Raw genomic sequence first — 26849 nt, forward strand, 5'->3', positions numbered from 1 at the left:
CTGGTATGTATCTCACCCTTAATTAACAAAATCCTTTTCCTCGAAATGTCCGTCTCCTCTGGGCACAGTTCTATAACTAAGGTCTGGAGGAGGGGCATAGAGGGAGGAGCCAGCTCACGCCCATTAAAAGGTCTTAGAGTGCCCATGTCTCCTGCGGAGCCCGTCTATACCCCATGGTCCTTATGGAGTCCCCAGCATCCTCTACGGACTAGGAGAAAAAGATTTACCGGTAGGTTTAAAATCTTATTTTTACACTATGAAAAGACATCCCCAAACTGCTCACTACAGCTCTCTTATGCAAACTCATGTATGTTTTTTGATGTAATGATTGGCTTGTAATTGGCATTGCATGTGTGGGGAAGTTGCACAGTGAAACATAGTTTATTATTGCATGCTCTCTGGTGTTTACCTCCTTTGATCATTTGGTCATTGTGGTCAGGTGTACTATATCTTTACATTTAGGGAGGTGTAGTCATGGTGTAAAGGACACAGTGTGATTCCTGATTAGTAAAAAAAATAAAAATAAATATCAAACACTGAGCAACATCCCCAAACAGGTAATTTCAACTTTAAACTTGTCATTTATTATGTTCAGTCTGGACATGGCTACTAATAACAAATGCACAGACAAAATTCTTAAAGATATGTGTGCAAATGCTAGGAGCTTAAGAGACAAAATTCCAGAGCTAATTGCGATAATGACCAGGGATAACCTGGATTTTGTGGCAATTAACATGGTGCAATGAAAATCATGACTGGGACATAGCTATACCAGGATACAATTTATTTAGGAAGGATAGAAAGAATAGGAGGAAGGGTAGCAATGTATATGGAAAAAAAACATAAATGCTACTTTAATAAAAAATATTGAAGACAAAACTGAGGCCCTTTGGGTTACCATATAAACCGGGGAGAAGGATGTTATTCGCATTGGAGTGATCTATAGACCACCAGGCCAGGGGCAGGATTTGGACAGGAACCTATTGTTTGACATCACTAAAATGGCTTTAAAGGGAGAAGTCCTAATCATGGGAGACTTTAATTTACCTGATGTAAATTGGGAGGGGTCTTTTGCAAGTTCAGCTACAAGTGGCAAATTTCTACATTCCTTACAGGGAGCATCTCTCAAGCAATTGGTGACTGGGCCCACTCGCAAAGATTCAATATTAGATTTAATTCTTACAAATGGTGATAGGATATCCAACATACAGTATATGTGGGTGAGCACCTGGGATCCAGTGATCATCAAGCAGTATGGTTTAGTATAAAGACAGGATCCAACTCCTGTCACACACAAACAAAGGTGTTGGATTTTAGAAATGCTGACTTTGCAAAAATGGGGAGATGTTTAAGTGATTCATTGGCGGACTGGTGTAACTTGGAAGGAGTGCAGGAGAGGTGGGAAAAACTGAAAAGTGCAATACTAAGTGCAACTGATCTTTGTATCAAAAGGGTTAGGAAAAGCACCAGGAAAAGGAAGCCAGTGTGGTTCACAAAAGAAGTATCCACTAGTGTGAAAGAAAAAAGATGGCTTTTAGGAAATACAAACAGACTCAAAATAATAATGACAAAGAGGTGTATTTTGACAGACGGAAGGATGCTAAGAAAGTGATCAGACGTGCAAAGGCAGAAGCTGAGGAGTAAATGGCCCAGTCAGTAGATAAAGGGGGCAAAACTTTTTTTTAAGTATATAAGTGAAAGGAGAAAATCAAATGGAGGAATAATAAGACTTAAGACAGAGAGTGAGCATTTGGTGGAGGGTGACAAGACAATAGCAGATCACCTAAATAATTATTTTTGCTCAGTATTTACTACAGAAGAAGGGATGGGGCCACAGTTAAGTTGCAAGGACATTCATAAAAATAAGGTAGATGAAAGTACATTTACAGAGGAGAAGGTCCTAACAGAACTTTCACAACTAAAAGTGGATAAATCAATGGGACCAGATGGGATACACCCAAGGATACTCAAAGAGCTAAAAGATGTGCTGGTTACACCTTTAACAGAATTATTTAACCAGTCACTAAATACAGGTGCTATTCCAGAGGACTGGAAAAGAGCAAATGTAGTTCCACTGCACAAAAGTGGAAGCAAGTAACTACAGACCAGTAAGCCTTACATCAGTAGTAGGGAAAGTAATGGAAAAACTATTAAAATAAAGAGTTGTGGAATATCTTAAATCAAACCACTTACAGGATCCAAAACAGCATGGATTTACTGGTGGGAGATCATGCCAAACAAATCTTATTGACTTTTCTCTTACGTCCTAGAGGATGCTGGGGACTCCGTAAGGACCATGGGGTATAGACGGGCTCCGCAGGAGACATGGGCACTATAAAGAACTTTAGAATGGGTGTGCACTGGCTCCTCCCTCTATGCCCCTCCTACAGACCTCGGTTAGATCCTGTGCCCAGAGGAGACTGGGTGCATTACAGGGGAGCTCTCCTGAGTTTCTCTGAAAAATAATTTTTGTTAGGTTTTTTATTTTCAGGGAGCACTGCTGGCAACAGGCTCCCTGCATCGTGGGACTGAGGAGAGAGAAGCAGGCCTACTTAAGTGATAGGCTCTGCTTCTTAGGCTACTGGACACCATTAGCTCCAGAGGGAGTCGGAACGCAGGTCTCCCCTCGCCTTTCGTCCCAGAGCCGCGCCGCCATCCTCCTCACAGAGCCGGAAGATAGAAGCCGTGTGAGTATAAGAAGAAAGAAGACTTCTAAGGCGGCAGAAGACTTCAGATCTTCCCTGAGGTAAGCCGCTGCGCGCCATTGCTACAACACACAGTAGCAGGCACGGATGGATGCGGGGCAGCAATAGAAACCTCTAACTCTGGCATTTATATGTATATAGGCTGCGGAGGCAGTAATTATAAAAATCCCCCGCCAGTTTTATACATTTGAGGGGGCGGAGCTTGGTCCCTCGGCACTAACCAGCGCCATTTTCTCCACAGAGCACTGCAGAGAAGCTGGCTCCCCGGACTCTCCCCTGCTGAACACGGTGACACAGGGCTGAAAAGAGGGGGGGGGGCACTTGTAAGGCGCAGTGAGTGTATTACACAGTTAATTATATAAAAAAGCGCTATATTATATGGGAAATTGTTTCTAGTGTCAGTTGGCGCTGGGTGTGTGCTGGCATACTTTTTCTCTCTCTCTGTCTCCAAAGGGCCTTATTGGGGAACTGTCTCCTTATAACTATATCCCTGTGTGTGTGGGGGTGTCGGTACGAGTGTGTCGGCATGTCTGAAGCGGAAGGCTCCTCTAAGGAGGAGGTGGAGCAGATGATTGTGGTGTCTCCGTCGGCAACGCCGACTCATGATTGTTTGGACATGTGGAATGTTTTAAATGCAAATGTGACCTTATTACATAAGGGAATGAACAAGCAGAGTCCAGGGAAAAAGCAGGGAGTCAATCCATGGCTTCGACTGTGTCACAGGGCCCTTCAGGGTCTCAAAAGCGTCCCCTATCCCAAATAGCAGACACTGATACCGACACGGATTCTGACTCCAGTGTCGACTACGATGATGCGAGGTTACACCCAAGGGTGGCCAAAAGTATTCATTATATGATTATTGCAATAAAAGATGTTTTGCATATCACAGATGACCCCTCTGTCCCTGACACGAGGGAGCGCATGTATAAGGAAAAGAAACCTGAGGTAACCTTTCCCCCATCTCATGAGCTGAACGAGTTATTTGAAAAAGCTTGGGAAACTCCAGACAAAAAACTGCAGATTCACAAGAGGATTCTTATGGCGTATCCTTTCCCTGCACAGGGCAGGGTATGCTGGGAATCCTCACCCAGGGTGGACAAGGCTTTAACGCGCCTGTCCAAGAAGGTGGCGCTACCGTCTCCCGACACGGCAGCCCTCAAGGATCCTGCTGATTGCAGACAGGAAACTACCTTAAAATCTATTTATACACATATGGGTGCTTTACTCAGACCGGCAATAACATCGGCATGGGTATGTAGCGCAGTTGCAGCTTGGACAGATACCTTGTCAGCTGACATTGATACCCTAGACAGGGATACCATTTTATTGACCTTAGGTCACATTAAAGACGCAGTCTTATATATGAGAGACGCTCAAAGAGACGTTGGGCTGCTAGGTTCGAGAGCCAACGCCATGGCGATTTCTGCTAGGCGAGCCCTGTGGACCCGCCAATGGACGGGTGATGCCGACTCAAGCATATGGAGGTTTTACCATACAAAGGTGAAGTTTTATTTGGGGAAGGTCTCGCGGACCTGGTTGCCACAGCTACCGCGGATAAATCTACTTTTTTGAGTTTTGTTTCCCCACAGCAAAAGAAAACTCCACAATATCAGATGCAGTCCTTTCGGTCGCATAAGTGCAGAAGAGGTCGGGGCTCATCCTTTCTCGCCAGAGGTAAGGGTAGAGGGAAGAGAACACCTGCTTCGGCTAGTTCCCAGGAGCAGAAGTCCTCCCCGGCTTCTACTAAATCCACCGCATGACGCTGGGGCTCCACTGAGGGAGTCCGCACCGGTGGGGGCACATCTTCGACTCTTCAGCCAGGTCTGGGTTCTGTCAGACGTGGATCCTTGGGCGATGGATATTGTATCCCAAGGCTACAAACTAGAATTCGAAGAGGTGCCCCCTCGCCGATTTTTCAAGTCGGCCTTGCCAGCTTCTCCCCCAGAGAGGGAAGTAGTGTTAGCTGCAATTCAAAAGCGGTGTCAACAGCAAGTGAGTGTCAAGGTTCCCCTAGTCCAACAGGGGAAAGGGTACTATTCAACCCTGTTCATGGTCCCGAAGCCGGATGGTTCGGTCAGACCCATTTTAAATCCCAAAATCCCTAAACCTGTACTTGAAAAGGTTCAAATTCAAGATGGAATCGCTCCGGGCTGTGATCTCCAGTCTGGAAGGGGGGATTTTATGGTGTCACTCGACATAAAGGATGCATACCTTCATGTCCCCATATATCCCCCTCATCAGGCGTACCTGAGATTCGCTGTACAAGACTGTCATTTCCAGTTTCAGACGTTGCCGTTTGGGCTTTCCACGGCCCCGAGGATTTTCACCAAGGTGATGGCAGAGATGATGGTGCTCCTGCGCAGGCAGGGAGTCACAATTATCCCATACTTGGACGATCTCCTGATAAAAGCGAGATCGAGAGATCAATTGCAGAAGAGCGTGTCGCTCTCACTGAGAGTGCTACAACAACACGGTTGGATTCTCAATCTGCCAAAGTTACAAATGATTCCATCGACTCGACTATCATTCCTAGGCATGATTCTGGACACGGAACAGAAGAGGGTTTTTCTCCCAATGGAAAAAGCCCAGGACCTCCAGAACATGGTCAGAGACCTGCTAAAACCAAAAAGAGTGTCTGTTCATCAATGCACTCGAGTTCTGGGGGAAATGGTGGCAGCCTACGAGGCCATCCCCTTCAGCAGGTTTCATGAAAGGACGTTTCAGTGGGACCTCCTGGACAAGTGGTCCGGGTCCCATCTACAAATACATCAGAAGATGAGCCTGTCCCCCAGGGCCAGGGTGTCTCTCCTGTGGTGGCTGCAAAGTGCTCACCTTCTAGAGGGTCGCAGGTTCGGCATTCAAGACTGGGTTCTGGTGACCACGGACGCGAGCCTCCGAGGATGGGGAGCAGTCACACAAGGAAGAAATTTTCGGGGGCTATGGTCAAGCCAGGAGGCTTGTCTACACATCAACGTACTGGAATTGAGGGCCATATACAACGGCCTACGACAAGCGGAGAATCTTCTTCGCGACCTACCGGTTCTGATTCAATCAGACAACGTCACAGCCGTGGCTCATGTAAACCGCCAAGACGGGACAAGGAGCAGAGTGGCAATGGCGGAAGCCACCAGGATTCTTCGCTGGGCGTAAAATCACGTAAGCGCTCTGTCAGCTGTCTTCATTCCGGGAGTGGTCAACTGGGAAGCAGACTTCCTCAGCAGACACTATCTCCATCCAGGAGAGTGGGGACTTCATCAAGAAGTTTTTACAGAGATAACAAGTCTTTGGGGAATTCCTCACATAGACATGATGGCGTCCCGCCTCAACAAGAAGCTTCGGAGGTATTGAGCCAGGTCAAGGGACCCTCAGGCAGTAGCGGTGGACGCCCTGGTGACACCATGGGTGTTTCAGTCGGTCTATGTATTCCCCCCTCTTCCTCTCATTTCAAAAATATTGAGAATCATAAGACAAAAAAGAGTGCAGACAATACTCATTGTTCCAGATTGGCCTCGAAGGGCCTTGTATTCAGATCTTCAGGAGATGCTCACAGAAGATCCGTGGCCTCTTCCTCTCAGGGAGGACCTGTTGCAACAGGGGCCCTGCGTGTTCCAAGACTTACCGCGGTTACGTTTGACGGCATGGCGGTTGAACACCGAATCCTAGCGGGGAAAGGTATTCCGGAGGAAGTCATCCCTGCTCTGATAAAGGCTAGGAAGGAGGTGACGGCGAAACATTATCACCGTATCTGGAGGAAGTATGTATCTTGGTGTGAAGCCAAGAATGCTCCTACGGAAGATTTCCATCTGGGCGTTTTCTCCACTTTCTACAGACAGGAGTGGATATGGGCCTAAAATTAGGCTCCATTAAGGTACAGATTTCGGCCCTGTCTATTTTATTTCAGAAGGAATTGGCTTCTCTCCCAGAAGTCCAGACTTTTGTAAAGGGAGTGCTGCACATCCAGCCTCCTTTTGTGCCCCCAGTGGCACCATGGGACCTTAACGTGGTGTTACGGTTCCTGAAGTCTCACTGGTTTGAACCTCTTCAAACGGTTGAATTAAAATTTCTCACTTGGAAGGTGGTCATGTTGTTGGCCTTGGCATCTGCAAGGCGGGTGTCCGAAATGGCGGCCTGGTCTTACAAGAGCCCCTATTTGGTAGAGCAGAGTTGAGGACTCGTCCTCAATTTTTGCCTAAGGTGGTTTCTTCATTTCATATGAACCAACCTATTGTGGTGCCTGTGGCTACGGGTGACTTGGAGGATTCCAAGTCCCTGGATGTAGTCAGGGCCTTAAAAATCTATGTAGCCAGGACGGCTCGGGTTAGGAAAACAGAAGCACTGTTTGTCCTGTATGCAGCCAACAAAGTTGGCGCTCCTGCTTCGAAGCAGACTATTGCTCGCTGGATCTGTAACACGATTCAGCAGGCTCATTCTACGGCAGGATTGCCGTTACCAAATTCGGTAAAGGCCCATTCCACTAGGAAGGTGGGCTCTTCTTGGGCGGCTGCCCGAGGCGTCTCGGCTTTACAGCTTTGCCGAGCAGCTACCTGGTCGGGTTCAAACACCTTTGCAATGTTCTATAAGTTTGATACCCTGGCTGATGAGGACCTTGCGTTTGCTCAGTCGGTGCTGCAGAGTCGTCCGCGCTCTCCCGCCCGGTCTGGAGCTTTGGTATAAACCCCATGGTCCTTACGGAGTCCCCAGCATCCTCTAGGACGTAAGAGAAAATAAGATTTTAAACCTACCGGTAAATCTTTTTCTCCTAGTCCGTAGAGGATGCTGGGCGCCCGTCCCAGTGCGGACAAAATCTGCAAGGCTTGTATATAGTTGTTTCTTACATAAGGGTTATGTTACAGTTGAGATCAGTCTTTAGCTGATACTGTTTTGTTCATACTGTTAACTGGTTGCGTATATTCCAGGTTATACGGTGTGGATGGTGTGGCCTGGTATGAATCTTGCCCTTGGATTAACAATATCCTTTCCTCGTATTGTCCATCTCCTCTGGGCACAGTTTCTCTAACTGAGGTCTGGAGGAGGGGCATAGAGGGAGGAGCCAGTGCACACCCATTCTAAAGTTCTTTATAGTGCCCATGTCTCCTGCAGAGCCCGTCTATACCCCATGGTCCTTACGGAGTCCCCAGCATCCTCTACGGACTAGGAGAAAAAGATTTACCGGTAGGTTTAAAATCTTATTTTTTGATTCTGTGACGAAAATAATAGATCAAGGGGGAGCTGTAGATGTAGCATATCTAGACTTTAGTAAGGCATTTGACACTGTCCCACATCGCAGACTGCTAAATAAACTTGAAAGCGTGAGGGTGGATTGTAAAACAGTTAAATGGATAAGAACCTGGTTGCAGGATAGGAAACAGACAGTTGTAGTTAATGGAGTGCAATCTATGGAGGGAAATGTTAGCAGTGGAGTACCCCAGGGATCTTTACTTGGTCCAGTTCTCTTTAATATCTTTGTTGCCTTTTTGCAGATGATACAAAGATATGCAACAGGGGTAGACACACCGGGAGGGGTAAAACAAATGATTGATGACCTAGGTAGGCTTGAGAAATGGTCAAGAACGTGGCAACTACAGTTTAATGCTAAAAAATGCAAAATCATGCACTTGGGTCTCAAAAACCCAAATGCTAAATATAGTATCAAGGGTACTATAATGAAAACTACTGAGGAGGTAAGGGATTTAGGAGTCACTATTTCAAGTGACTTGAAGGCAGGAAAGCAATGCAACAAAGCAATGAGAAAGGCAAGTCAGATGCTTGGTTGCATAGGGAGAGGAATCAGTAGCAGGAAAAAAGAAGTGATAATGCCACTGTATAGGTCATTGGTGCTGCTCCATCTGGAATACTGTGTCCAGTTCTGGAGAACATATCTCCAGAAGGATATAAATACATTAGGGAATGTACAAAGAAGGGCAACTAAAATGGTGCATGGCCTACATCACAAAACGTACCCGGAAAGGCTAAAAGATCTTAACATGTATAGTTTGGAGGAGAGAAGGGAAAGGGGGGACATGATAGAAACTTTCAAATATATCAAGGGTCTTAACAAAGTTCAGGAGGGAAACATTCTTCTAAGGAAGAGAAATATTAGAACTCGAGGACATACACTGAGACTGGAGGGGGGGAGGTTCAGGGGAAATTTAAGGAAAAATTACTTCACAGAAAGGGTAGTGGATAAGTGGAATAGTCTCCCATCAGAGGTGGTAGGGGCTAAGACTGTAGAGCAATTTAAACATGCTTGGGATAGGCATATGAATATACTTACAAAGAATTAAGGTTCAAAAATGGTTGAGATTGCCTAAAGGATAAAAAAAAAAAAAAAGGGGCAGACTAGATGGGCCAAGTGGTTCTTATCTGCCGTCAAATTCTATGTTTCTATGCCTGTGCTGATCCAGTCGGACAATGTAACAGCAGTAGCGTACATAAACCGTCAGGGCGGAACGAAAAGGAGAGCGGCGATGGCAGAAACCACAAGGATTTTCCGCTGGGCGGAAAAGCATACAAGCGCTCTGTCAGCGATCTTCATTCCAGGAGTGGACGACTGTGAAGCAGACTTCCTCAGCAGACACGATCTCAATCCAGGAGAGTGGGGCCTCCACCAAGAAGTCTTCGCAGAGGTGACAGGTCGTTGGGGAGTTCCTCAAGTAGACATGATGGCTTCTCGTCTCAACAAGAAGCTTCAGAGATATTGTTCCAGGTCAAGGGACCCTCAAGCAATTGCAGTGGATGCTCTGGTGATACCGAAGGTGTTTCAGTCGGTGTATGTGTTCCCTCCACTTCCTCTCATTCCAAGAGTTCTAAAGATCATAAGAAGAACAAAGATCCCGGCGATCCTCATTGTCCCATACTGGCCAAGGAGGGCTTGGTATCCAGATCTTCAGGAATTACTCATCGGAGATCCCTGGCCTCCTCCTCTGCGCGAGGACCTATTACAACAGGGGCCGTGCGTGTATCAGGACTTACAGCGGCTACATTTGACGGCATGGCAGTTGAACCCAAAATCCTAGCCCGTAAGGGTATTCCCAGTGAAGTCATTCCCACACTTATTCAGGCCAGGAAAGGGGTAACGTATAAACATTACCACCGTATTTGGAGAAAATATGTTTCTTGGTGTGAATCCAAGAAGGCTCCTACGGAAGAGTTTCAGCTAGGACGTTTTCTCCATTTTCTACAAGCTGGTGTGGATGCGGGCCTAAAATTGGGCTCAATTAAGGTTCAGATTTCAGCCTTATCGGTTTTCTTTCAGAAACAATTGGCCTCCCTTCCAGAAGTTCAGACTTTCGTGAAAGGCGTGTTGCACATCCAACCTCCGTTTGTGCCTCCAGTGGCACCATGGGACCTTAATGTGGTATTGCAGTTCCTTCAATCACATTGGTTTGAACCTTTGCGGAAGGTGGAGTTGAAATTCCTCACTTGGAAAGTGGTCATCCTGTTGGCCATGGCATCTGCAAGGCGGGTGTCTGAGTTAGCGGCCTTGTCTCACAAGAGCCCTTATTTGATCTTCCATGAAGATAGAGCTGAATTGAGGACACCAACAATTTCTACCGAAGGTGGTTTCCTCTTTCCACATAAACCAACCTATTGTGGTGCCTGTGGCTACTGACTCCTTCGCTGAATCAAAATCTCTGGATGTAGTCAGAGCTTTGAAGATTTATGTTGCCAGAACGGCTCAGATTAGGAAAACAGAGGCTCTGTTTGTCCTGTATGCTCCCAACAAGGTTGGGTGTCCTGCTTCCAAGCAGACCATTGCACGCTGGATCTGTAACACGATTCAGCAGGCTCATTCTACAGCTGGATTGCCATTACCGGAATCAGTGAAGGCCCATTCCACTAGGAAGGTGGGCTCATCCTGGGCGGCTGCCCGGGGGGTCTCGGCATTGCAACTTTGCCGAGCAGCTACTTGGTCGGGGTCAAACACTTTTGCAAAGTTCTAAAAGTTTGACACCTTGGCCGATGAAGACCTTAAGTTCGGTTAATCGGTACTGCAGAGTCGTCCGCACTCTCCCATCCATTCTAGAGCTATGGTATGACCCCATGGTTCTAATGATGACCCCAACATCCTCTAGGACGTATGAGAAAATAGGATTTTAATACCTACCGGTAAATCCTTTTCTCTTAGTCCGTAGAGGATGCTGGGCGCCCGTCCCAGTGCGTACTGTATCTGCAGTTATTAGTTGTGGTTACACATATGTTGTGTTACGTTTATTGTCAGCATGTTGCTACAATTGTTCATGCCGTTGGCCTGTGTTCTGTTGAATTCCATGTTGTGCGGCATGGTTGAGGTGTGAGCTGGTATGAATCTCGCCTTAGTTTAACAATAAATCCTTTCCTCGAAATGTCCGTCTCCCTGGGCACAGTTCCTATAACTGGAGTCTGGAGGAGGGGCATAGAGGGAGGAGCTTGTTCACACCCTTTCAAAGTCTTAAAGTGCCAATGTCTCCTGCGGATCCCATCTATACCCCATGGTTCTAATGGTGACCCCAGCATCCTCTACGGACTAAGAGAAAAGGATTTACCAGTAGGTATTAAAATCCTATTTTTAAAAGTAGAAAAACTCATGTCGACCTTTTTCCATGTTTACCGTGTTCATGTCGGCCTAATGACTATGTCGACATAATGCATGTTGACCAATAGTGGTCGACCTAATAACTGTTGACCAAATGACCATATCCCAGTAGGAGAGGTGTCTGGTTGATGACTGTGTCATTGTGTGTGACTGGTTCCTACAAGGCTGGGGTATTTTACATACTGCCGATCCCAGCATGCACTGCCAGAATTTTAACATCCCCTTACAGCAAAACTCACTTAGAGCATCCTGGAATTTGTAGTTCCACAGCAGTTGGAGTGTCAGATGTTGAATGCCCCTGCTGTAAAGTGTTGGGATGTATTTGACGTCCAGACATTGAAGATACCGGCAGCCAGAACACCAACCCCCAGAATCCCGAACATAAGTAGGCACTAGTGGTAGGGTTAGTGGGGTGGGTAAGGTGTGGGGTTAGGTATCCTTGTAAAAACTGCCAGGATACTGACCGTCGAGATGCCGTACCCAATCCAAGGTGTTGTATCTCTGCACACAGGATATGCAATTTTTGGACGAACCAAGAGATTTCTACAATGAAGTGAAGAAGGAGAATTATCAGCCGCCAATATCAGTAGGTAAGGTTAGATTTAGCTGTGCTCCATAGATCTTGTTTACTCCAATAATGTTTAATTGTTCAATGAGGTGTCCATGAGCTAGTCATTACTGTTTATGTAGATAACTACTATATAGACACAGTGCTCAGTCACTGCTTGTGTCCTACAGATACAGCCACCAGCATGAATAGACCAGAGAGATGTCCCAGTCCTCATACTGGAAAACCGTGTGCAGTAAAAGAGGAGGAGGAAGAGGATGACTATGATAGTACATTAGATTGCGAGGTAGGAAACGCTGGATATTAACATGGCCATAAAGCCTGCCTGATACATAATCTGCTCTTCATGCTCACATATTTAATGTAACAAAGCTGGAAATGGATAATGACCTCGGATTTCTCTGTACAGCTGCTGTGCCACCTATAGCGGTGACCATTTTCATTCTTGGCTTTCATACAGATAAGAGATGAGCAGGGGGACCAGTGACAAACCACACAGTTTATGATGGTGGAATTCTCATTGGATTATAATCCATGAAAGTTAGTGTAGGGTATCCGCTTTTCCCCTGTAATATATGCGGTAAGACTGGCAGCACTGTCCTTTTGACACTGTCTCCCTTCCGCAGAGAAAACGCAATTGTACCTTCTTATACATCCCCCAGGGTTTCAGATCACACCAGGCTAGCCAGCTACAGATGGCTGCCTTTGTGTTCAGGAGGTAATCGGGGTCCAGGAAGACGCTGGATTGCATCCTGCTTGCCTGTTGCTTCACTGTGATGCTATGAATTTCTGTCACTGACCCTGAATAGTAGATTCAGGAGGAGAAACAACAGTATCTATGGCCGCGCACAGCTGCCAAAGTAGAGTGTATGGTGTTGACGGCAGCACACTGACGTGTAATATCGTAGAACGCATCGTTCTACGGGGGTCATTCCGAGTTGATTGCAGCCAGCAACCTTTTGCTGCTGCTGCGATCAACTAGTCCACGCCTATGGGGGAGTGTATTTTAGCTTAGCAGGGCTGCGATCGCTTGTGCAGCCCTGCTAAGCTAACAAAATTTCAAGCACAAGTAGACCAGCCCTGGACATACTTACCCTGTGCAAAGATCTCAGCGATGCAGGAACCGCCTTCTTCCTGTCCATCTTCTTTGCGGTCCGCTCTGCGACCGCTTCCTTCTCAGGACACGACGTAACCCGGCGACCCCTGTCGCCGGGCAATGTCGCGCACGAGCACTGCGGGCGCATTCCGCACCCGTTCGCACAGCAGCGACAAACCGCTGTGTGCGAACGGGTCGGTGTGACCCCCTACGTGAGAGCATTTTCTCTGTGTTTTACCCATGTATTAAAGACTTCCACATATTAAAATGATGTGTTGCTGTATTAAACATTGGCCCTGCCCCATTGGCATTTTTAATCTGATACAAGGGTTTATTTCTTTGGCAATAACCAAATAATCTACCAGCCTATTGAATGTGGTACAAAAGCAGAGCACCCAAAGGAAAGTCATGCAGACACGGGGAAACGTAACCCACTTTGCCACTGTAAAGAGAAAAGAACAGTCCCCTTCGTGCGCTTAAATATTAATAGCAGCCCTTGGAGGCAGAAAAGAACCTTTCACCGTGATTCAAACAGAATTCAATACTAGATAGTTGTGACTCCACGTGGCGCTACTCCACACCCTCAAAAAAAATTGCTTCCACAATCAGTATACAGCAGGATTCAATTCCACAGGTAGTTCATTTTATAGATGAAACATCACTAAAATAGACAAACAAATAGAGGCATAGCGTAACCCTGTTGGAAACCAATAATGTGGGTATTTGCTTAGATCCACTCACATAAATATAAGATCTTATTGCATGTAGAGAATCGAGGTTCAACAATCTTTAAGATGAAACAGCTTTGTACTCCATAGCAGAATCCTTATTCATATGTCACTTAAAAGAAAAGTAGTAGTAATAGTGCAACACCGTCTTAGACGTTAAGACAAAGATTTTTAATGAACAAAAATGCACTCACAAACATCCGACAAAAAACAACATATAGGTGCCAAGGAAATTCTCATGGACAAAGTTGCTGCAAAAGGTATAATCACCACAAGCCCCGGTAGCTCTGGTGTCCCCAACAGTTGGAAATCGCAGCTCCAATCTCCAGGTCCTCGTATTGCACCGTGTCCCTGCTTGAGCGCTTTCGGACAGATGTCATTCTTCAGAAGCATGGGAGCTGTGCTGACCAAATCGTCCTTAAATAGTAGTGGAATTAAGTTCATTCAATGCACCTGGCGATTCCGGAATGACGTCACCGGATGTGACGTGTCCGGATGTGAAGGAAGTCACCAAACCGCTGTGTGCGTCTCACAGCGAAAAGTCAGCTGATATCTTTATTCCAGGAAGTGACGCATCCGGACATTAACATGCGTTCCAAATCGCGGTGCATGCGTTCCACCATAGAAATCCAGCATAAATGTAAATAAAACAGATGTGCATACGTGACTACATAAAAACTTTAAGATTTGTTTGTTGCAATGGTAATAGGAATCGTCTTGACAATATGGGGATAAATAAAAACAGATAAAACAATTAAAAGGCAATCAAGATAAAAGACACTTCTAAAAACCATTTCAGCTCAAAGTCGCTATTAAGACCATGAGGAACCAAGGTTTTTAACTTATAGATCCACCTCATTTCTGTTTTTGAAAGGGTCACATCTATCTCCTTATTACGTGGTGTGGGGTTAATGGTTTGTATCCCCCAAAAGGTTTTAAAATTATTTTGATTACATGCATGTTTTTGTTTAAAATGACTGGAGACAGTGCGAGTCTCCGCACCCTTTTTCACATTATAGACATGTTCGTAGAGTCTGGTCTTAAGATTGTGGCTGGTCTTCCCAACATAGATCAATCCGCAATCACACTCTATCGCGTAAATGACATTTCGTGAATTGCAAGTAATAAAATCACGGATGGGATAGGTAATCCCATTCACTGTAAAATCCTTTATTTTACTAGACCCTTTAGTGCATTTACACATTACACAAATCCCACATCTAAAAAAGCCTTTGCTCCTAACACTACTTCTTTTCATAATTTCAATAGAGCTGTGAACTAGCCGATCTTTCAATGATTTGGACCGTCTATAGATGAATCTAAGTTTTGAAGGCAGTAATTCACCTAGTGTTGGGTCTTTAATTAAAACTTTCCAATGTTTTCTTATGGTGGATTCAATTTCCTTATGTTGTGAATTAAAATTCATTATAAAAGACCATTTTAAGAAGTCATCTTTAGGTTCTCTCTGTCCTCCATCTGGGGGACGCTGCGCCGTTACTTGTGGGTTAGAGGTGTGTGGTAGTGGAGTTTGGCACAGAATCTATCAAAATCTGGCTCCTCCCCCCTCTAACCCCTCCCATCTCCTTCCTGCTCAGCCATATTCAGTTTTAGTTTTGTGCCTGTGGAGTACAGACACAGTTTTTATTTCTCCTTAGATTTTTTTTTTTTTTTTTTTTTGCTTATTCTCAAGTACCTAGTCCCTGTTTACAGGTGACAGGTATAAATGGAGTGGGTTTAGTATCCCACTCCAGGCTGCTGTTGGAGGCCACCATACTTTGGTCACTGGGGCCTTTAGGAAAAGAAATCGGCAGAATGAGGTACAGGACAGCCAAAATCTGGCACTGACAGTATTGGGCTGTCCCCTTTGTTATTATTTCTTTATGTATGCAGATCTCCCCAGCCCCTCCCCGGGCGCGCGACCATCCGCTGGCCAGCTGCCCGCCGTTTCAGTGATGTTTCCTCAGTGAGAGTGACTGAAGGGTATTGGGGGAGTACAGTGGTCAGGTCCGGGAGAGTGTTAACACTCCCTGGGACCAATACTGAGCTACCGCGACAGCCGCTGTGTCTAGCGGCGTGCGGGAGCCGAACTTCTGGTTTAGCCGGTGAATAGAGACAGCAGTTACGTCAGGCGTGCAGGGCCGTCTTCCCGCCCAGATCTGCCCGCGCGCGCTGCTGTACAGATTACTGGCGCCATCTTCTCTGCCTGCAGACGGGGGGACGCTGTGCTACAGTCACATACACGGAACAAGGAGGTTTTGTCTTTACACATACAAACTGCAAGTATATGGTAGGCTAATTCTAGTGGGGGATCGCTGTCAGACTTAGTGGGAACACTAAAGATAACTACTAGAACACTGGGCTAGAACATTATAGTACATAATCAGAGTAGGAAATGGCCAGTAAACCGGACAAACCTACAAAGGGAAAAACGACCTCAGTGGTTTATTTTTCCTGTTCACAGTGTGGCACAAAGCTGGCTAAGGTAGTGCTGACGTAGGTACCCTCTGTACTTCGTGCTCTGGTGCATCAGTGGCAGATCAGCAGGGCAGCTCCACAGATCAGTCTATGCCCCCTTGGGTCAAGAACATGGTGGATGCAATTTCAGATTTGCGTCAGTCTAGGTCGGAGGCAGAATTGGCTCAGACTCAGGTGGAGCCACTGTGGGCCCAGAATATGGGAAAGTGTCTGTCTTACTGATTTAACTCAGTCTTTAAATAAGTTTGTAAATTCTGCCAGCAGTTCGGCTGCTACTAAGCGACCGCAGCCGTTACCCGCTATAACGTTTCCGGGAGAGGAGTTGGATGCTCTGACATCTCCATTGGAGGAAGGGGAGGTAGATCCTGAATGGTACGAAATTTCGGCTTGGGAAGATGAGGAGTTATCTACTAGTTCAGGTGTTAGATTACTAATGGAAGCCATTCGTCAGACACTTAATATTCAGGATGCGGCAGTGGCCGAGACTTCTTCTCCCTTCTTCAAACGACAGAAGAGACAGGTTACTGCCTTTCCTTCTTACTCTCACTTTGCGGATATTTTAAAAGAACCCTGGCTAAAACCGGATTCTCGTTTCCAGGCTCCTAAAAAAATAAAAATTTCTATATCCTTTTACGGAGGAAGATACAAAATTTTGGGAGACTGCCCCAAAGGTAGACGCTCCTATTTCACATTTGGCAAAAGCTACGGTTATTCCTTCGGTACAGTCTGTGACTTTAAAAGACTCTACCGATAGGAAGCTAGAAGCATTACTAAAATCTATGTTTTCTTTATCAGGTGTCTCTCTCCGTCCAGTTCTGGCGGGTGCCTGGGTGCTTAAAGCCGTGGATGAATGGCTTGCACAGGTTGTATCTGGGATGCAGGCGGACGATCCGTCGGAAGCCATTCAATTAGCAGAACAGATTTCGGAGGCTCTTACTTATGTGGGTGAGGCCTTGTTAGATTCTGTGGCGCTACAGTCCCGTGTTTCTGCCTTGACAGTATCCGCAAGACGGTCTCTTTGGCTTAGGTTTTGGAATGCTGATTCGGACTCAAAGCAGACCCTGACGGCAGTTCCTTTTGAAGGCGAGTTTCTTTTTGGCTCGGAGTTAAAGAAGATTATTTCAGATACTACTGGAGGAAAGAGCCCTTTTCTTCCATCTGCTCCTCACAAACCAAAGCCTACAAGATTTCGGTCCTTTCGTATGCAGGGCAGAGGTAGCTTCCAATCCTTTCGTGCCTTTTCCAGATTTCCACGAAGGGGATCATTCAGAGGTAGAGGATCTCAGGCTACTCGCAGACCGGCCAGTAAGCCTGCCGACCAGCCTGAGGCATGACTCTTCAGGTCTTCCGGAGGGATCAATGAAGGTTGGGGCTCGTTTACTTCAGTTCAGGGAAGTGTGGCTCCTATCGAAACCAGATCGGTGGGTAATTGGGGTCATTTCCAGAGGATATATGTTGGACTTCGAAGAGACAGTCCCAACCCGACTACTCGTCACACCTCTCCCAGACGATCCCTCCAGACGTCAAGCTCTCCTTCAGGCAACAACAACCTTATTACAAAATGGAGTAATCCTTCCGGTTCCATCTCCTCAAAGAGGTCGGGGCTTTTACTCGGGTCTTTTTCTCGTAGACAAGCCGGATGGTTCGTTTCGACTCATTCTGAATCTAAAAGCTCTCAACCCGTACCTCTCATCCCAAAAATTCAGGATGGAATCCATTCGCTCAATTATCGCAGCCATGGAGCCAGGGGAATATTTGGCTTCAATAGACATAAAAGACGCCTACTTACATGTCCCGATTTGGGTAGGAAATCAATCTCTTCTGAGATTTGCAGTCGGTCCGTGGCATTTTCAGTTTCGGGCCCTTCCCTTTGGTCTCTCTACGGCTCCCCGGGTTTTTACAAAGGTCATGGGTCATGTCGTCGCAGTTCTCCATTGCCAAGGGGTCAACATCACTCCATACTTGGACGACCTGTTGATCAAGGCCCCGTCAGCGGAGATTCTCACTCAGAACCTGCGTCTAACGACAGAGACCCTACAGTCGTTCGGGTGGATAATCAACTTTCCAAAATCGTCATTACTCCCTTCACAGAAAATGGTTTTTCTGGGACTTTTATTCGACACCAACAGCCAGAAGGTGTTTCTTCCTATGCACAAGATTCAGGATTTGCAGTCCAGAATCCGGACCCTGTTACACTTACCGGTAGTGTCGGTCCTCAGATGCATGCAGGTACTGGGCAAGTCCCTTACGCCAGATTTCATGCCCGACCTCTTCAAGCTCAGATTCTCAGCTGTTGGGCTCGGACGGATCCACGTCTCGAATTGCAGTTGATCCGCTTGTCGGAAAAGACTCGTCAGTCGCTCCACTGGTGGCTTCACAGTCACAATTTGAGGAAGGGTGCGCCATTCCCGTGATTTCAGCAATTCACATTCCAGGAGTCGAGAACTGGGAAGCAGATTTTTTGAGTCGTCACACGATTCATCCGGGAGAATGGGAACTTCACCAGGAAGTGTTTCTCTCTCTAGTGGACCGCTGGGGAATGCCAGACGTAGACCTGATGGCGTCCCGGCTCAACAAAAAACTTCCTCATTACGGATCAAGAACTCAGGATCCTCAAGCACTTCTGATCGATGCTCTAACAGCTCCGTGGCAGTTTCAGCTGGGTTACGTGTTCCCGCCAATTCCATTGCTTCCACGTCTACTTCAACGCATTCGGCGAGAAGGTCTCGCAATGATTCTGGTGGCTCCAGATTGGCCGCGCCGACAGTGGTACACTCTTCTACGCAGCATGGTCGTCGGAGACCCCTTTCGCCTCCCTCTGCGACCAGATCTTCTTCTTCAAGGACCTTGTCGCCACCCAGATTTAAATCGGCTGGCTTTGACGACTTGGTTCTTGAATCCAACATTTTGAAAGCAAAAGGTCTTTCTCGTTCGGTTGTTCAGACGATGATTCGGGCTAGAAAACCGGTGACTTCTGGCATTTACCATAGGGTATGGCGTATTTACATTGCTTGGTGCGAAAAACGGGGTTTGACTCCGCATTTATTTAGACTTCCTCGTCTGCTCTCTTTCCTCCAGGAGGGTCTTGCCAAAGGCCTGAGGCTTTCTTCCCTGAAGGGTCAGGTTTCAGCCTTGTCTGTTCTTTTTCAAAAGAAACTAGCGATCATTCCAGAGGTTCAAACATTCCTGCAGGGAGTACTTCGAATTCAACCACCTTTTGTTCCTCCCTGGGATTTAAACTTAGTACTTATGGCTCTTCAAAACTCTCCATTTGAACCTTTGGAATCTGTGGAACTACGTTATCTAACGCAAAAAGTTGTTTTTCTTTTGGCTATTACCTCAGCTAGACGAGTGTCTGAGTTGGCGGCTCTTTCTTGCAGGCAGCCTTTGTTAGTGTTTCATGAGAACCGGGTGGTTCTGCGGACTAAACCTTCTTTCCTTCCAAAGGTTGTTTCAGCATTCCATTTAAATCAGGACATTGTTCTTCCGGCTTTTACTCCGTCGTCTTCTCCTGGAGAGAACTCTAAATTGGCCCTCCTGGATGTTGTTCGGGCCTTACGTATTTATTTGGATCGTACGGAGTCGTTTCGTCGTACGGATACCTTACTGGTTTTGATTGATGCTCCCAAACGAGGTTGGCTGGCATCCAAGAACACTGTGGCCCGTTGGGTAACTTCGGCCATCAGACAGGCTTACGTGTCTTCGAATGTTTCGGTTCCGGACTCAATTAGGGCTCATTCGACTAGAGCTGTTGGAGCCTCTTGGGCTGTTCGCGGTGGTGCATCTATTGAGCAACTGTGCAGGGCGGCGACCTGGTCGTCAGTCCATACTTTCACAAAGTTTTACCGTTTTCATACTTTTGGTTTGGAGACTGCCTCGGTTGGGCGTCGTATTTTATAGACTGCTATGCAGTCAGCGTCTCCCTCCTCTCATTAGCTTGCTTTGGGAAATCCCACAAGTAACGGCGCAGCGTCCCCCAGATGGAGGACAGAGAAATAGGGATTTTTGTTTACTTACCGTAAAATCTTTCTCTGAGTCCATCTGGGGGACGCTGCGATCCCTCCCATGGTTTTGTCTGGTTTAATTGGTTGTTTTTTTGTTCGGATCTATCTCCTTTGGCTTGGCTAAACGTTAACTGAATATGGCTGAGCAGGAAGGAGATGGGAGGGGTTAGAGGGGGGAGGAGTCAGCTTTTGATAGATTCTGTGCCAAACTCCACTACCACACACCTCTAACCCACAAGTAACGGCGCAGCGTCCCCCAGATGGACTCGGAGAAAGAGATTTTACGGTAAGTAAACAAAAATCCCTATTTTCCTTCTCTTTCCCCCTTATCAAATCACTTCGGTTGGTACCTTCTACTTTCTCCTGAGCTTTTGTTAATAATTCACTAGAGTATCCTTTTTCAAGGAATCTATCCATTAGTTCTTTTGACTGTACAGAACAGACTTCAGGGTCTGTACAGTTTCTTTTGACTCTGAGCAATTGACTATATGGAATTCCATCGAGCCAATGTTCATGATGTTGGCTAGTGCGCTCAATAAAACTATTGGAATCAGTAGTTTTACGGTATAATTTAGTTTTTAAAAGGTTTATTTTCTATATATATATATATATATATATATATATATATATATATATATATATATATATATATATATATCTCTCTCTCTATATATATATATATATATATATCTATATCTCTCTATATATATATATATATATATATATATATATATATATATATATATATATATCTATATATATCTATATATATATATATATATATATATATATATATATCCAAATAGGTGATCTCTTTAGAACTAACCATGGTGGATAGTTTGATGTTAAAAGTGTTTATACCAAGGATATCTAAAAAGGAATTCAAAACCTCCAAACTGCCTTCCCACACAAATAAAATATCATCTATGTAACGACGCCATAGCACCAGGTCCGCCCCCAAGACATCTCCAGGCCATACAAAGATCTTCCCAAAATGCCATGAAGAGATTGGCGTAACTGGGGGCGAACCTGGTGCCAGGAATTTTGGGAAGATCTCTTTGTATGGCCTGGAGATGTCTTGGGGGCGGACCTGGTGCTATGGCGTCGTTACATAGATGATATTTTATTTGTGTGGGAAGGCAGTTTGGAGGGTTTGAATTCCTTTTTAGATATCCTTGGTATAAACACTTTTAACATCAAACTATCCACCATGGTTAGTTCTAAAGAGATCACCTATTTGGATATATGTATATATATAGAAAATAACCTTTTAAAAACTAAATTATACCGTAAAACTACTGAATCCAATAGTTTTATTGAGCGCACTAGCCAACATCATGAACATTGGCTCGATGGAATTCCGTATAGTCAATTGCTCAGAGTCAAAAGAAACTGTACAGACCCTGAAGTCTGTTCTGTACAGTCAAAAGAACTAATGGATAGATTGCTTGAAAAAGGATACTCTAGTGAATTATTAACAAAAGCTCAGGAGAAAGTAGAAGGTACCAACCGAAGTGATTTGATAAGGGGGAAAGAAGGAAAAACCTAAAGATGACTTCTTAAAATGGTCTTTTATAATGAATTTTAATTCACAACATAAGGAAATTGAATCCACCATAAGAAAACATTGGAAAGTTTTAATTAAAGACCCAACACTAGGTGAATTACTGCCTTCAAAACCTAGATTCATCTATAGACGGTCCAAATCATTGAAAGATCGGCTAGTTCACAGCTCTATTGAAATTATGAAAAGAAGTAGTGTTAGGAGCAAAGGCTTTTTTAGATGTGGGATTTGTGCAATGTGTAAATGCACTAAAGGGTCTAGTAAAATAAAGGATTTTACAGTGAATGGGATTACTTATCCCATCCGTGATTTTATTACTTGCAATTCACGAAATGTCATTTACGCGATAGTGTGATTGCGGATTGATCTATGTTGGGAAGACCAGCCGCAATCTTAAGACCAGACTCTACGAACATGTCTATAATGTGAAAAAGGGTGCGGAGACTCACACTGTCTCCAGTCATTTTAAACAAAAACATGCATGTAATCCAACTAATTTTAAAACCTTTTGGGGGATACAAACCATTAACCCCACACCACGTAATAAGGAGATAGATGTGACCCTTTCAAAAACAGAAATGAGGTGGATCTATAAGTTAAAAACCTTGGTTCATCATGGTCTTAATAGCGACTTTGAGCTGAAATGGTTTTTATAAGTGTCTTTTATCTTGATTGCCTTTTAATTGTTTTATCTGTTTTTATTTATCCCCATATTGTCAAGACGATTCCTATTACCATTGCAACAAACAAATCTTAAAGTTTTTATGTAGTCACGTATGCACATCTCTGTTTTATTTACATTTATGCTGGATTTCTATGGTGGAACGCATGCACCGCGATTTGGAACGCATGTTAATGTCCGGATGCGTCACTTCCTGGAATAAAGATATCAGCTGACTTCCTGGTTTTCGCTGTGAGACGCGCACACAGCGGTTTGGTGACTTCCTTCACATCCGGACACGTCACTTCCGGTGACGTCATTCCGGTATCGCCAGGTGCATTGAATGAACTTAATTCCACTACTATTTAAGGACGATTTGGTCAGCACAGCTCCCATGCTTCTGAAGAAGGACATCTGTCCGAAAGCGCTCAAGCAGGGAGACGGTGCAATACGAGGACCTGGAGATTGGAGCTGCGATTTCCAACTGTTGGGGACACCAGAGCTACCGGGGCTTGTGGTGATTATACCTTTTGCAGCAACTTTGTCCATGAGAATTTCCTTGGCACCTATATGTTGTTTTTTGTCGGATGTTTGTGAGTGCATTTTTGTTCATTAAAAATCTTTGTCTTAACGTCTAAGACGGTGTTGCACTATTACTACTACTTTTCTTTTAAGTGACATATGAATAAGGATTCTGCTATGGAGTACAAAGCTGTTTCATCTTAAAGATTGTTGAACCTCGATTCTCTACATGCAATAAGATCTTCTATTTATGTGAGTGGATCTAAGCAAATACCCACATTATTGGTTTCCAACAGGGTTACGCTATGCCTCTATTTGTTTGTCTATTTTAGTGATGTTTCATCTATAAAATGAACTACCTGTGGAATTGAATCCCACTTTGCCACTGGGTTGCCCATGTACTTCCAAAGAATCCTCTTAACCTGAGACTTAAAGGGAAGTATATGTGGTTTTCCCTCTTATGCAGACTCGTTAAGTATGGGTCAGTGCCTGCAACCTCTGCTGTGGTTTAGTGTGCTTTGGGTTTGTTTTTGTTTTTTTTGTATATTATGAGGAAGGAGACTATGCTCCATTACATGTTTCTGATGCAGTGATGGTTCTGAGACCTGTTGTCTTATAAACTGATATAATCAGTAGGATAAGTGATTATAAATAAACTATTGACCCAACATGTAATTCTAATAGTTATCATATGGAATTACTTTTTTTTTTTTTAATTATTGTTATTTACATGTTTGTGTTATTTAGTGGGACAGCTTAGAAGACGTGAAAGTTGAGCTTTTATCTCAGAGTGGTGATGATCCTGAGGAAATGTATGTGAAGGTGAAAGTTGAAGATGTCCATACAGGTGAGTAATAGACACTAAATACACTTCATGTATTTTCTCCGATCAGTTACTACAGCGATCTCTTAATCTACACCACACTATCGCTACAAACAGATGAGGGAAAAGTGGCCACTAGCCTTTTTATGGTCCAGTCAATGACTGGTGTGTTCAAAAGCCTAATTTTATGATTTTGCACTTCCTCTTCCTGTACGTTATGCTTCAACGTTACCTAGACATAGGGGCATATTCAGTTAAGGTCGAAACTGCTGTCTTGTCGAAAAGACGGCAGTTTTCGACTTTTTAAGGTCGGAAGGGGTTCCGACCTATTCAGTCCCCAGCTTTTTTATTCGTCAAGTCGGGGAATTCGACTTGTCGAATAGTACGTGAATCGGTGGTATAGCTGCTGGTGTTTCTACACCATTGCAACAGCAAGTTAACCCCTCGCATGCAGGGGAGAGTTATTCAACCCCCAGTGAGTCTTGAATCTGTACGAGTATCCCAGTATTAATCCTAGATACATTTTAGTATACAGATCACTTCTCACGCACACTCCACATAGGGGAGACTTGGGGCATGGTGATGTCTTTTCCACTGAGAGATTCCAAAATATTTTTCTAACCCACAGCGTCTACTATACGTTCTCCAGTTTCATAGAATTTTTATATTATTATTATTATTATTATAATTAATACTGTTCTAACTTCAATATGTAGATGGCTCCAGTAGGATGACTATTAAGGGTGTGGCGGTAACATTGCTTCTGCAGCAGATTATTCTAGCACAACAATAAAACCATGTTAATTCTGTTTTATCCATGTCTAGTTCAGCATCATCTAGGAATTTCTCAGAATCTTAATGCAAGGAATCCTACACAATGATACACGGCATTATCTTATACAGTCTTCGGAGCAAATCGGAAAAAGGAGCAAAGTTAAAAGCAAGCAAAACCCTGCTGCCCTGCGGGGGGAGGGGGGGGTAGATCTATAGTAAGGGGCGTGTCCTAGCTCCCCTCTACATATCTATGTAAAAACAAAGCTGTTCATTCTGTGTTCGCTACATGCAAAAGCAGCCAGTAGTTTCCCTGCACGCTACATTTGCACCCTGCATTGCAACATATCCTGTTATATCATGTTGCAAGAACACCATGTAAATAAGTGATTGGACACTGACCGCAAATGGATTGAGATTTTATTGGCGTCAGTACTATGTAGGTCCACCACGTGCAGTGATTACTGCAGACACCCTTCTTGGCAAACTGTCCACAAGTTCCCAGATAACAGCAGGCGGTTTGTTTTTCCATTCCACCACATGTTCAGTGAGCAACTGCGAGGTAAAATCGGTCTAGAATGCACCTGTTGCTCCAATTCGTCCCTGGGGTTCTCATTGGCGTTAAGATCAGTCCATCTGGGTTACCGAATTCTCTTTATACCAGTTCAGCATCACCCTGGAAACATGACATCACGCAGCCTACAATGGTCCCATTTTCAAACACTGTTAGCTTCTTCTAGAAAGCCATTTCGTTGGCAAATGATCTAATCTGTGCCCCTCTACCTATTTTATACCTTCACGAACATGTCTGCTACAGGAACACAGCATTTCGCTTGCATGCGTTGGAGTAGGGGTCCAATCACTCCTGCCTACAAAGTGTATGTCTTAATTTAAATCAAGTTACTGTGAATTATCATTAATTGCTCCTGTTACAAGGGGGCTCTCTATGGAAAGTGCAAGTCGCATGTGTTGCCCGTACACAAAACCCACAGGTCCTCTCTAATTGATGTTTCTTTCCTACAGATAAATCCAGCAATTTTGGCTCACCAGGGAGATGCACCAGCCCTCTGTCTGTAGCGCTTTGTAAGCAAGAAGAGACTGACTTCTCCGTGCTGGTGGGACTTGGTTATAAGTTACTGTAAATTGCAATTAAACTAATTAGAAATTATAATAATTATTTTACCAATCCATGTGACATATCTACGTACAGGTAGAAATGATAAAGGTGTTTCACAATTCTTTTTTCCAGTTTCACCCTCACCGTAGCTGTAATGAGGCCTCTCTAAGTGGGGGGAGGTGAAGCTGCCTCTGAGAATAGATGTCCTCTTTAGTTCTGACTTTGTCACCCTGTGCTCTTCTGTTAATGTGTCTGGGTTATTGTCTATGTTCATGTGTCAGCACTTTTACCTGGACACAGTAACTCTAATCATTTTAAATGCAAGGGGAACAAATAAAGTTATTGTCAGATTCTCATGGGTCACCGGATTGGAGAACGTCCGCTCTGACCTGAGCAGAGCTACTGTTGGCTCTGTGTGTTGTGGTTATGTTGCTGTCCGGTGTCTTGTCTGCCTGCCCACCATGTTACACTTGGATATAAGAGGTCCATCATAAGTATATAAAGAAGTTGGTGAAGATTGCCAATTAGTGCAGGCAGCACTCATCCACATAGACATTATTAGTTCTCCCCTACCTTTGTGCTGTTATATTTACTCACAGGAGTCCCTTTTGGCCTTGTTAGTCTCTAAACACCTATACTTGCTTATTAATCTAATTGTTTTTTTGTGTGTTCTTTTGTTTTTGTTTTTTCCTTGTGTTAGAAGAAAGACCTAAACATTGTAGAAGTAGGTATTAGCTCACAGTCTGAAGACGAGGCGTTGATGAATATTAAGGAGGAGGAGATTGCTGTAGAAATCAATGAAGGTGAGTGACAAACACGATGTACCTGAGAGTCCTAAATTCTCCCTGTTCAGTCACTACAATAATCTCTTACACTACCGTCATGTCATTAGGCCAAGCTGAAACATTTGCAGGACAAGAATGATCAGGTTTGGCAGCCATTTTGTCTTGTTGATAATAAATCTATTACCAGGTTATCGCCCTCTGTAACATCCACCTAATATGGAACATTTATGAAGTATTATACTGGGGGAAGGGTTTCATCACAGAGGGATGTCCTCATTGTCTGCTGTGCAGTGTGTGGATGCTGTTTATACTGCTGCAAGTGTGTGAAGAGAAGAATGCATGGTCACCAGCTAACAGGAGATGTACGGCAGCCACTGAGTCATGAAACAAAGGGTAGAGGTCACTAATTACTGACCACCTTCCAGGTATTACTAGGAAGCCGGTGATTTCAATGG

General features: G+C 44.7%; 1 protein-coding gene across 4 annotated transcripts in view; it reads left to right on the plus strand.

The window, feature by feature from the left end:
* Positions 1-26849, plus strand: part of LOC135054878 (gastrula zinc finger protein XlCGF57.1-like) — an 84050-nt gene that overhangs the window by 31832 nt on the left and 25369 nt on the right. For 2 of the 4 annotated variants that reach the window (XM_063958304.1, XM_063958301.1), the window contains 5 exons: positions 11792-11870; positions 12019-12134; positions 23646-23745; positions 25516-25607; positions 26310-26412. In XM_063958304.1, the coding sequence (XP_063814374.1) occupies positions 11792-11870; positions 12019-12134; positions 23646-23745; positions 25516-25607; positions 26310-26412 (490 nt within the window). The remainder of the gene's footprint in view (positions 1-11791; positions 11871-12018; positions 12135-23645; positions 23746-25515; positions 25608-26309; positions 26413-26849) is intronic. The other 2 variants (XM_063958302.1, XM_063958305.1) reach the window with 2 other exon arrangements.

The sequence above is a fragment of the Pseudophryne corroboree genome, chromosome 3, assembly GCF_028390025.1.
Source record: "Pseudophryne corroboree isolate aPseCor3 chromosome 3, aPseCor3.hap2, whole genome shotgun sequence".
In the NCBI taxonomy this organism is placed as follows: Eukaryota; Metazoa; Chordata; class Amphibia; order Anura; family Myobatrachidae; genus Pseudophryne; species Pseudophryne corroboree.